At 42.7% G+C, this 12240-nt stretch overlaps 2 protein-coding genes across 2 annotated transcripts; one reads left to right on the top strand and one right to left on the bottom strand.

Moving 5' to 3' along the window:
- Positions 1-1099: 1099 nt before the first annotated feature.
- fjx1 (four-jointed box kinase 1) lies at positions 1100-2284 on the bottom strand. Its single transcript, XM_048262615.1, has one exon. It carries the CDS (start codon positions 2282-2284, stop codon positions 1100-1102), a length of 1185 nt encoding a protein of 394 aa, XP_048118572.1.
- Positions 2285-4641: 2357 nt separating this feature from the next.
- Positions 4642-11170, top strand: pamr1a (peptidase domain containing associated with muscle regeneration 1a). Its single transcript, XM_048263078.1, has 12 exons — positions 4642-4913; positions 5939-6115; positions 6431-6556; positions 6770-6884; positions 7514-7731; positions 8017-8124; positions 8370-8567; positions 8744-8929; positions 9037-9103; positions 9255-9487; positions 9808-10145; positions 10572-11170. Exons 1-12 carry the CDS (start codon positions 4787-4789, stop codon positions 11151-11153), a joined length of 2475 nt encoding a protein of 824 aa, XP_048119035.1. The 5' UTR covers positions 4642-4786; the 3' UTR covers positions 11154-11170.
- Positions 11171-12240: the final 1070 nt, after the last annotated feature.

The following is a 12240-nucleotide window of genomic DNA, read 5'->3' as shown; positions in this document are numbered from 1 at the left end:
AATGTGGCTAAGCCTCCACCAAATATGCTAACCATGTTACTTAGCTAATGATTTATAGCAGTGCCCTGGTAAGCCTTTAATATCATAATTAGTAACCATAAGTTGGGGTGCCTTGGCGTTTTGGTTTGGCCGTTAATGAGCCTTAGCCCCAAAAACATTGAGAACATCTGAGTGAATAGTACAGTATATCAGCATTCATTTCTAGAAATACTGGCGTAGGAACTGCGTTCAGGAATTCGCGGCCGGCTAGGGGAGCCGGGACTGGAACGGATTCCTCTTTAAAAGTTCCGCTGGGAAAGAGCAGGACTGTAAACAGATAATGGCGCTCATGCAGAATCGGTAAGTGAGTATATATACTCTTTTGATCCCGTGAGGGAAATTTGGTCTCTGCATTTATCCCAATCCGTGAATTAGTGAAACACACTCAGCACACAGTGAACACACAGTGAGGTGAAGCACACACTAATCCCAGCGCAGTGAGCTGCTTGCTACAACAGCAGAGCTCGGGGAGCAGTGAGGGGTTAGGTGCCTTGCTCAAGGGCACTTCAGCCGTTCCTACTGGTCGGGGTTCGAACCGGCAACCCTCCGGTTACCAGTCCGAAAGCGCTAACCAGTAGGCCATGGCTGCCCCCAATATATATATATATATATTTTAATAGATTAATGTCTGGAATTATTCATTTATCCGAAGGAAGTTATGTGATCAGATGCCTGGGCTGGTTGTGTCTGTGCAAGCATTTTCTGATTATGTCTGTGCAAGCATTTTCCCCCCCCCCCAAAAAAAAAAAAAAAAAAAAAACACACACACACACACAAACACCATGCCCCAACATGGACCCCCACTGTGGCTGGGCCTGCACCGGCTCTTTTTTAGCAGAACTTTTAGCTGTTTTGATTTAGCAAGAAAATTGAAGAAATGTTCTAATATTAGGTAGGCCCTATGCTATAGCAACAAATCCTCTTGAAATAAAAAATTAACTGAATAGCCTACTTCAAATGATAACAGAGTCATCACGATAACTTCAATACAATCAGAGGTACGTGTTTACTGTATAGGGTGCTCTCTCCAAGAGAATGCTATGACATAAAAGAAACACAATCAGACATGAGAATCATTTACAGCAAAATGCGAAACAGGCTCAGTGTGTCTCAGTTTGCATTGCTCTACATGTTCGTACAACAGGTCAACCCGATTTTGCAAGGTCTCCAAATGTTGTTCCGAAAGAAACCCAAGCTCAAGTGCCAATGGCTCGTCTGCCTTATAGAGCTCAAGCAATCGTGAACTAACGTTTCTTTGAAGCTTCAATTCTGCTATGCGTTGAACAGTCCTCTTTCGGAAAATACAAACTGTCCTCAGGAGTCTCTTGTGATACTTCTCCCACGAGTTCAAGACTCTGTAGCCGTGCACTAGCCCAGCTTCATTGTCTATGAAGACCAAGCCCCTTTTAGACTTGAGAAGATTGCTAGTGGTTCTCTCCATCATGCGCGCGTCCCATTGTAAATTGAAAAGATGACTTGCAAGTCGGTCAAAATTTGCAATCAAATAATCAAATAATATGAGGTCGGTCCATTGCATCATCTCAATTAAAAACGTTGTTGTTTTGTTTCTCAACGCGTTAAAACACACATTGGTCGGGTTTAAACCTTCTCCTCCTTTCCGCAGAGCAGTCGGTATGAACACGCCTGTTAGATTTGGTACCCATTCAGTCAGTGAGACGATTGCTTCTGTTGTCCAATGCAAAGATTCGATACTTTCACGAACAAGCATCCATTGTTTTTTCTCTGGATCCGGTTTGGATAGAACTGTAGGAGGTAAGTTGTAAATACCAAGCATCCTTGCTAAGTGATAAGCCAGTATCTCACCTTGAACCTGGTCAGCATCTATGCCATAACGCACACACGCTTTGGATCCATCTGTAAACGTCGCAAGCCCATTGGTGACCCTGCCACATCCCGATTCTAAATGTATTATCTGTTGGACCTGTGCTCTCTCTCTCCAGATACCTGTATGTTCCTCATCAAACATGGGACGCTCCAGAATCTCCAAGCTCTCGCTCCACAGACAGCCTTCCTGGAATAACTCGATAACTTCACTCGTGGGATCAGACACAACTCGGGAAGTTTTATGCAGCAAATGTCGTGATGCTCCAGTAAGAAAATATCCATTGTCATATCCAACAGGAACCTTTAAACCAAGCTGTATGTCTAGACCGACTGTAGTGTAGAATTTAAGAATGATGCTCGAGAAAAGAAATATGAAAAGAGCAACCTTTGATTTCTTCATGTTTGTCAACTCCGAAGTGTTTGATGAGATAGTCTATTAGTTAAGGCACCTTTGTCAGATGACCACTTTCAAAAGATGAGGGTAACGTACCTAATCAATTACAGAGTATAGCCTGTCCATAATTATGTAAAACGGAAATAACTTACAAAGATCTTTATAGTCAAATATTTTTTGCGGCAGGTGCAGTTTTGAGAACTAAAACCATTTAAGTTATTGAACGCTGATAGGGCTCGTTTGTGCGTAATCATGTGACCACTATTATGGCGAGGTGCTTTGCGGGCATGTGGTACTACAATGAGGAATACGCTATTAGGGCTGTGCACTTAACAACAAAATAACTTGCAATGTCACAGTTATCAACAAAATCACAATCCCATATCCCACAGGCAATAGGTTACTACTAGCTGCTTTGTTCAGAGGTGAATGAAGAAAGTATGAATGTTTTCTTAAGGTCAAATATTCAGGTTGTTTCTGACATCACATGATGCTGTCCACAATGACACTGGTGAGTGACTTCGAATAATATGTACAGATAAAGCTTCAGGCATGCTTATGCTTTATTATTATTATTATTATTATTATTATTATTATTATTATTATTATTATTTTTAAACTTCTAGCACTTTTATTTTCAAATACTCAAGTTTCAAGTTTCACTTTATTTATCCTTAGAAAAGGAAATTTAGTGTGCAGCAGGATGTCTAAAACACATACACAGAAAAGCACCACCAGATGCCAACAACATTGTAAACACACAATGGAGACACTCCTTCCCCCCAAACCAATGACAGAATCCAATTGGACAGTACACAGGTAAACATTGACAGGAATAAACTTCTTCTTGCAATAAGTAGTGTTTGGTCATATTCAGTTAGTGAAATGCATATTTGTGTTTTCTTGTTTGTTCATGACTGCAAGAGAACCTTCTGTTACAGATGTTTGCTTATTTGAGAGCAGATGGCTTCCTCTAGTGGCAGGACACTGTACATACAAATATACGGTCCTCAGTTTAACAACTCTTTACCCATGCAGTTTTACACCTGTATAGAGCGTTTGTTTTTTCATTACACATGTTTGTATCAGAAACTAAGCCAACACCTTTCTTAAGTATTGTGTTGTATCACTGATTTTCTATAAAATAAAAGTTATTTTATCCTCATCTGTTATGTTACATATACTGTAGGTTTTATGCTTCTAGGTTTCACATGGCCTGCTGGGCGGTGTTATCATTAGAGAACAGATTTAACATCAGTTTACAGCTGAAATGGTGTACTGCTTTTGCCTTTTTTCCAAATACTGTTGCAAGATACATTACCAGTCCCTTACAGGCCTTTTCTACCAACAAAGAACTGGCTCCTTTCTGGTTCATGCTCCAGATGTTGAACCGTTCTGAGCATTTTGACCAAAAATAAATCAGTTCAGAACCTGAAAAGTTGGGTCAGAGCTGGCACCAGAAATGCTCTGTGAATCGGAATGGGCATGTCATTTTACAGTTCAGTAATACACGCTATGTCTCTGTTGATGATGCACCCTTTGTTTCATTCAAAACTGGTGGAAATGTGGGCTGGTTCACTAGATATCTTCAAGGCTCAAAGAATTCTAAATGGAAACAGATCTCTGTTGGTCGAAAAACGCCCGAGGTGAATCCTACTGTATATTGTCTCTCCAATGTGTTCTGTGTAATTTCAAAACACATGTTCCAAATACCTATTGCATTAGTCAGTCAAAAACACAATTATTTTTTTTTCCCATTTGGATTAAAGGGCTGGAAAATGGAAACATTTAGTGGTGCATGGAAAATGTGTGTCCATGGAAATGCAATGTTTCATCCCTCTGGCCTATGTGTGCAACAATCTCCTCTGAACAGAAGCCTCCATGTTGGGACATACAGTATAGGAGTGGAAAAGCTGCTATCAGAACTATAGGCAGACATGCTTTCATCATCAGTCAGTCAGAACATCAGTGAGCAGGAGATGGAACAATCCTTGGGGGAGGAGCCCTGAAATGTTCATTGCCAGGTGAGTCATGAACTTCTTCTCTGCGTTCTCCATTAGCATGGCTCATCTTTTCCCCTAGCAGTATAGACTGACCACTCCGCCAAAACTCATAGCTGTGTCAATATTTTATAGTTCTATTCAAACTCCTTTTTATAAACAAAGCACTGGGGGGGGGGGGGGATAATTCTCACAAATGTGGCAGGACTGAGGGCTGAGGTTAAGGATTTGTGTTCTACAGTAGAGTCCGTCTGTCAGCAGCTGTTGCGTCATCCCAACACTCCTGGAGTATAGTTTACAAAAGCCCAGCAGTCATAAAACAGTCTCTCTGTTCCCAGTGCACAGACCGAGACAGGCAACTGGGTTAGGGAAGGAGGCAGAGCAAGAAGGAAGAACTGTCACTGCGTGTGTTTGTGTGCATAGATGACAGGAGAGGAGAGAACGAAAACGGTAGAGAGTGAGGGGGGCATAGTTTTATAGACTTCTCGCCTTCCAAAGTTCCAGGAGTATGCATTCTTTGGTCAGACCAAAAATTAGGGCACAGTTGAATCTAAATCGAAGCCAAAACCCATTTTGGCCCCTTTTTGCTCTCCATGCTATGCTGCTTTGTGTCTGTACAACGGCTTGGCCACATGGTAAGAGCTATCATCTTTTCTTGGATGTCATCTAACAGTTATTTTATTTGATCTACCGTATAAAGAAGTAATGCCAACAGGGCTCTAAAACACCAGTCATGTTTTAAAACTTTTAATCACATTAATTAAAGCCAGATCAGTACAATGGTGAAGGAAGTGTGTATTGTGTATTCATAGGTTCATTAATTAGATTTAGGAGATGATTAAGCTTAAAATGGACATATCTCTTGTGAGGGGAAGGAAGTCTGTTTTAAGTCGTTTCCTTTGTGGTTTTTCTCTAATGGGCACTGTTTAATCATTACTTTCCACCCCCCAATGTGTCAAAGGTTTACACAGCAGATGTTACAGGTCATGACTGTGTTTTTCTCCACAGAGATGACTATTATCTGAGACATTCCCTGCTGTTGTTTCATCTGTCTAGTCAGCGTGTAGAATCAGAGAGACAGACAGGAGAAGTCAAAGTGTCTGCAGAAATCACTGCTCTCGTTTAAACACAAACCTCAAAATCGACTCGTATAAATTTATGCTTGATACTTTAATCTTTAATCTGACCCATTTCTCCTGAAGAGTTTAGGCAATGATGATTGTGCAATGTGTTGTTTATAGGATGGTTTAGTGGTAGATACAAATAAATGGCATGTTCACTGGAAAACATGTACATTTGACAAGGCAAATTGGCACAAGTCAGTTATGTTTACAGTCGCATATATGATCAGTGAAAGTGTTCAGATCTTAATTATTCCCTCTAAAGTATGCTGTGGCCACCACTTTATGAATTACTTTCCACATTTCAAAACAGAGGTGTCTCATATATTTTACATGCCATCAATCTAAGTAATAAAAGAAAAGTCTGCACACTCAAATCTGTACAAGAATGTTTTTATCAAATCTGCAAGCAATCAATCTGCAGTCGTTCCAAGACCTTCCTCAGGCAGAGTAAATACCATCCAGTCATCACTAAAAGCCTCACCTGATGCCAGAGATCATGATTCAGAGAGATCATGCTTCCTGATCTGCCCTCTCAGTTTCCAGGCCCCAGGATGACAAGTGTCCCAGCGCTGAGTGGAACGCCATGTGTCGCTCGTGCTGTGAGTACGACCAAATCCGTTGCAAGTGTCCGTCACAGAGCACACAGGTGGGCTACGCTGTACCCTGTTGCCGCAACGAGCTGGACGAGTGTGATCCCTGCATTATACACCAAGGTGGGCAGACACAATAACAAATAACCTTCATGGAGATGAAGCTCAAAGTTTCCCTTTGACTTCAGCGAGACGCCAAATGAACATGTTGCAGCCTATCCCCCATCTCCCCTGATGTCATCCTCCAGTGTAAACACATGTCACTGGAGACAGAATTGAATAACACCACATTGTCTATAAATCCCACTAAATATAAATACTCCAGACACTCTTGAACTGTAGTGTTTGACAACTGCAGCTGTATCATATAACAACTAGTTAAGTTACAGACAAAACAAACAAATGTTATCGTGCTGTTTTCTCCATCTGTGTTTACAGGGTGCAGCATTTTTGAGAACTGTAAGACGTGCAACAATGGGACATGGCAGGCCCAGGATGATTTCTATATCAGAGAGCAGTACTGCACAGAGTGCCGTCAGGGCTGGTCTGGAGGAGACTGCATGAGTAAGTTGGGTTTCCCCCGTGGGAGAGAGGCGCTCTGAAACAAATGTAGGCATGATCTGAATATTGTGTACATTCAATAAACATTGTGTTAATGTGTTATTGTGGTATTATTGAATTACGAACAGAGGAAATCCAGAGAACTGTGTTGCTTTTTCCTTTTTTGAAGAAACAAAATTATAGCCAATTACCATTTTCTATTTTTTTTCTGTCTAGAATGTGGAGGTGTTATCAGAAGGCGTCAAGGTCATGTGACTCTAGAAAGTTATCCCATAAATGCCAAATGTGAGTGGACCATATATGTTAACAGAGGAATGACGGTGGACCTCAGGTGATTATCACTAATCAATCTGTTCTGGAATACAGCTACAATTAAAATACTACTTTGCCACTTACTTTCAACGCAATCATCTAATATGCTGTACATTAAGTGCAATGCTAATTTGCAAGCTCCAAATTGTACAAACTTGCCTCCAGTGTAGTCTTTGACTTTATAGTGTACAGCCAGACTTAAAGGTGCTCTAAGCGATGTTGGGTATTGTCACTTTTGCTGATGTTCAAACAAAACAGGTAGCTAGCTCGCTACTCCCTCCCCCTCCCTCCTATGCAATTGAAACTCTCCTAAACAAACATCTCTTCGGCGATTGGCTGGAACAGTTTGTTATGTTTTTATGGTCCAGGCTGGACCAAGTTGTTTTTGTTGCCGTTTTTGGAGCCTGGGCTGTCCACAGAGACCGCGTTTTTTTTTTTACAGTGTATTCAGGGCACAGGCAGCTAGCAGATGGTGAGGTGAAGTTTGCAGTATGTGACAAAAAATGTTTTAGCTTAGAAACCGCATAACATCGTTTAGAGCACCTTTAATAGTAGTCATCGCTTAGCGCACTTGATAGTGTCATTGTGTAGGCTATATTACATTCTGAACAGTTAAGGTGAAATGTTTTGCTTTTCCTCTTCATGCAGGTTCTCAATGCTCAGCCTGGAGTTTGATCACAGTTGTCTGTATGACTATGTCGAGGTGAGGGATGGTGACCGCATGGACTCGCCTATTATTGGTCGATACTGTGGCAGTGAAAGTCCTCCACCAATCATAAGCTCAGGGTATTCCTTGCACATTCGTTTTGTGTCCGATGGATATAACAACTTTGATGGCTTCTTTGCTACTTTCCAGGAGGCCTCTGGTGAGACACTTTACAATGAGAACTGCACAGACTTCTTCTCTTAAACTGTTATTCAAGCTTCCACACTTCATCACCAAAGAAACAGTTTTATGTGCTTTGGTGTTTGCTTTGGGTTTGGAGTCAGTCTTTAATTGTAATTTAAGAAAGAGGCCATATTTTGTTTCTTGCCTCCTACAGTACTCTTTCAGTCCTTGTCATAGATCATCACTGTGACCACCTAACATCACCGCACAATATGGCCACTGTCTCCTGGGTGTCATCTGGCTTTTTATCTTACCTCCACAGCATGCAGTTCCTCTCCCTGTCTGCACGGGGGCACTTGCAACTTGGACCCTGTTCAGTCCTTCCGCTGTGCGTGCCCAGCTGACTACACAGGTCATCAGTGCGAGACCTGTGAGTTCTGTTTCAAGTCATAACCACTAAAACAACAGGCACTTTCAGATTGAACATAAAATCCCTATCACAAGTTGTATGGGAAAAAAATGATATTTATTTGCAGCGAGTAGAGGTCAGTATTGGGATGCATGGGTATTTCATAACGGTTGGACTCGTGGCCTTCATAAAAATGTTGACTTTTTAAAGGGTCATGTCCACATAGTCACATTAGAGGCACTAAATCACTCTATCTTTCCATTCAGCTGTTCCACTGAAGAAAGCCTGTGGCGTGCCTCCAACGCCCCTGGATGGGGATTTCACTTTGCTGTACGAAGCATCTGGAAATGCTCTCAGCATGGTTCAGTACTCGTGCCACAAATCTTACCGACTACATGGCACGACACAGAGGAGCTGCTTGTCAAATGGCACATGGAGTGGAGCATCGCCCATGTGTGTCAAAGGTACGGTGGGTCCTCCGACAACATTAGAGAGTGATTTTATACATGGGTTCATCCATAGCATCATGGATTTATTTTTGTGTGGATTTGTGCCCGTGTGAAATAAGGTGTGCAGCTCTTAAGGAGATGTGAAATCTCTTAAGGAGTGCACTACCCCTTCCATCTGTCCTCTATCATAGATTCCAACAAGAATAATTGCCCTTCATTACCTAAGCTTCAACATGGGTATTATAAGACGACTGCTCGAAAGACATCACACACGGTGGATTTTCACTGCAAGAACTCCTATGTGCTGAGTGGAAATTCACGAAGAAGCTGCCTTGCTGATGGAACTTGGAGTGGCAAGCAGCCACAATGTGTGAAAGGTAATATCAATATTAGATGTTTCATATCAATTAAGGGTTACTTTACAGGTTAACTGCTTCTTGTCATTGTGGAAAATACATAATATTCCTCTTGAAAATATCTGCAGCTTGTCGAGAGCCGAAGGTGTCAAAGCTTGTGAAACAGAGGATTCACCCACCTCATGTTGCTCTGAGGTAAGGAACATGCTAGTGGATGTGTACAGTAGATGCAACATTCTGTAGACACAAGAGAGACAATATTTTGTGTTAAGTGCTAATGTTGTACAGGATACAGGACTTCAATATAATGCCATATAATGATACATTCTTTCATCAATTTCTCTAGGAGAAATACCACACTCCACGGGCTGCACTCTCTGACCAACCTGAGAATACCAGGAACAGCCACCCTGAGTGAGGAGGTGACCCCTATCGAGCCACTTCCTGCTGGGTTTCACCCTCAGTATACCCAGATCGAGTATGAGTGTGCCTCCCCTCTCTACCAGCACTTTGGCAGTGCCCAGCGCACCTGTCTCAAGACAGGGAAGTGGAGTGGGCAGCATGTCTCCTGTTCACCAGGTGAGGGCAGCACTGAGCTCAGCCCTCAGCCAGAATCGCTGCAGAATTGCTGGCGTGCCCCACGTGTCTAATGGCTGGCTTTTCCATTACTAAATTGTTATTGAAGAGTAAAAGGCTTGTGTTCGTCCAAATAGATGGTGCTCTTCGCAAACCTCAATAAATTTAGTTCAAAGCACAGTGTTGCTCGATGTGAAGAAAGGACAAAAATGGAAGACAAATGTGCTTTGCAGGACCTACAATCACATTTCAGAGGATATAATAATGTGATTATAAATGACGAACTGTAATCATCGGCTCTCTGTGTTCTTCCCGTTCTCCAGTGTGTGGAAAACTCAGATCGGTCAGTCCCCAGACGCTGGCAGACACACAGTGGCCTTGGCACGCAGCCATCTACCACCACATCTCTGGAGCTAGCGCGGGGAGGACAGAGAGCGAGGAAGCCAGATTTGGTGGGGGGAGAATCGGGGACAACCGAGGCGAGCGTTGGCGGTTAACATGCAGCGGGACTTTGGTGAACCAATACAGTGTGGTGGTGGCAGCACATTGCGTGACAGAGCCGGGCAGTGCCCAACATGTTCGCCCGGCTGATATTAAGGTTGTGATGGGCAAGCGCAATTTAAGAGTACATATGAACACAGAGACATCCGACTTCTTGCGGGTACGTGTGTGAATTAGAGTGTATCTGGAAAAAAGGGGTGGGGACACACTCATAATCACTTGTCTAGAAATCTCAGAAATCATAGACATAACTGACTGACTTTCTAATGAGCATAAGAATGAAGAAACAGTAGAAATCACTGCATGATTGCATAATGGCTGCTATTGCACACAATCTGATAGTCATAAAAGTTTATTGTTCACTGACATGTGGCTATTTGATGATCAAAATGTGAAATTATCCAACAGTAGTGTTGTCCTAGTGTTGTCTACTGCATCTAATTAATCTCAAGGCACATGGTAGTCCATTAGCTCTGATCTTCTGCCAGGCAACCTGCTTTGCCATTTAGCCCCAAATCATGTCAGGCAGCCATTGTGCATGAGTTGTGCCTGTTCCCCTTGTCTCATATCTGTCCACTGTTCACAGGTTGCTGCCATCTTGATTCACCCAAATTACAACTTAACTGGGCCAGACTCTGATCTGGCCATACTGAAGCTGCTGGACAAGGCCAGAATCAGCGAGCATGTAATGCCTGTGTGCCTACCGCAACTGCAAGGAGGAGAGGTTACTGCCCAGCAGGGGTATGCCATTGACTGGCCCTTGCCTGAAAACAGTGCCCAGGACGACACAGCAGTTTCAGCTCACACTGGGCTGATTGAGCTGAGGGATGTTTTGCAGTGTGAGAGACAGTACAGACTTAATGGGCTTCCTGTGGCCCTCACCGACAACATGCTGTGTGGCCGCCAGCATCCCCACAGCCCCACACCGGTCTGCTATTCTGCCACTGGTGGAGTGGTCATGGTTCAGTCCCCTCCTTCTCCTCGCAGCCCCCACCTGTCACCCCTCTCAGGCGACGACAGACATGATAGCGATAGCGACCAAGGAGTCTGGGAGCTAGTCGGCCTGGTGAGCTTTGGGTACGAGCAACGCAAGTGCAGCCCAGAACTTTACATAATCTACACGCGTGTGAATAACTTAAAAGACTGGATCGAGAAGAGCATAAAGTAAAGTCCCCTGCTGAACCAGTGTCAATTGAAGGCCTCTGCTCTGCAACACATTGGACCAACTATTGGGTTGGAGCTTCTGGACTCGCAGGGGCTTAGACACTTGCATGGTTTAATAGAATGGACTTTCAAATCGCAGACACTGCTGCTTTATTTCTCAAAATGATTTTAATTTTTTACAGCACATTTTTGCAATTGTGTGCACATTTCCCCCTTTGCAATGGAATGCATTATCAAGGAGCAATACAAGGAGTTTGTTTGTTGCTGCATTCATGCTGGTTATGGGAAAGAGATGTTCTCAGATGAAACACGTTCAGGTGTCTGAGCATGTGTTAGTGGGGGGAGCAGTTAGCCAAACGTGCAGTCACTCATTGAGAAACACTTAGGGGATTTGCAGGCTTTAGCTGCTCGCGTTCCTTGCACATTCACTGGAGTTCCTGTAAGTTCACATAGAGTGTCCCCCATAAGATATCCACTGTGACGCAACAACACCTTGCACCTAGTGAGCCCCTACTACTTCAACACTGCTAGCAAATTCACCAACATATAACATACTAAACAGTGACAAAAATATATGCTTGCAAATATACAAATAGACACTTGGTGATTCAGATGTGCATGTTTGAATAGCATGTACTGTATCACACAACAGTTACAGATCTCTGTTTCTCAAAGTCACCGAGTACTGTCAGTATGAAATAAAATGAAAACAATCGGTTCTACCTACAGTAGCTCTGTGGCCAACAGTGCTATACTATGATCTTTGTGAAAAATCACCAGAAATCTCATTTAACCAGTGGGCTTATATTATGGTTACTTTAGCCATTGTAGTTGAGTTCAGTTAATCTTTTATTGAAAATGAACTGCACTGATGTCTATTAAGAACAGTGATGATATTGTGTGATATACTGTGTGATATTTTCTAAATTATGCATTGTATATTGACTGATACATATACTGGTGCAAGCTGTTTGGGAATCCCATGTAGCCTGATGATGTCATGTAGTCATAAATAGACAAGGTAAATACTAATCTTTCCCTCCCCTTAGAGGATGACACAGTGGGTAGGCACTTGACTTTTCACATTGCTT

This window comes from Alosa alosa, chromosome 14 (assembly GCF_017589495.1).
Source record: "Alosa alosa isolate M-15738 ecotype Scorff River chromosome 14, AALO_Geno_1.1, whole genome shotgun sequence".
Taxonomy (NCBI): Eukaryota; Metazoa; Chordata; class Actinopteri; order Clupeiformes; family Clupeidae; genus Alosa; species Alosa alosa.
Note: the sequence above shows the minus strand (reverse complement) of the source record. Positions and strands in the feature narration are given on the sequence as shown.

Bases quoted from the DNA above. Each gene is read 5' to 3' on its own strand.
- pamr1a (XM_048263078.1), top strand. From the start codon at position 4,787: ATGCATTCTTTGGTCAGACCAAAAATTAGGGCACAGTTGAATCTAAAT. The intron at 4,914-5,938 runs GTAAGAGCTATC...CTGCCCTCTCAG, and splicing joins TACAACGGCTTGGCCACATG to TTTCCAGGCCCCAGGATGAC. The intron at 6,885-7,513 runs GTGATTATCACT...CTCTTCATGCAG, and splicing joins GGAATGACGGTGGACCTCAG to GTTCTCAATGCTCAGCCTGG.
- fjx1 (XM_048262615.1), bottom strand. From the start codon at position 2,284: ATGAAGAAATCAAAGGTTGCTCTTTTCATATTTCTTTTCTCGAGCATC.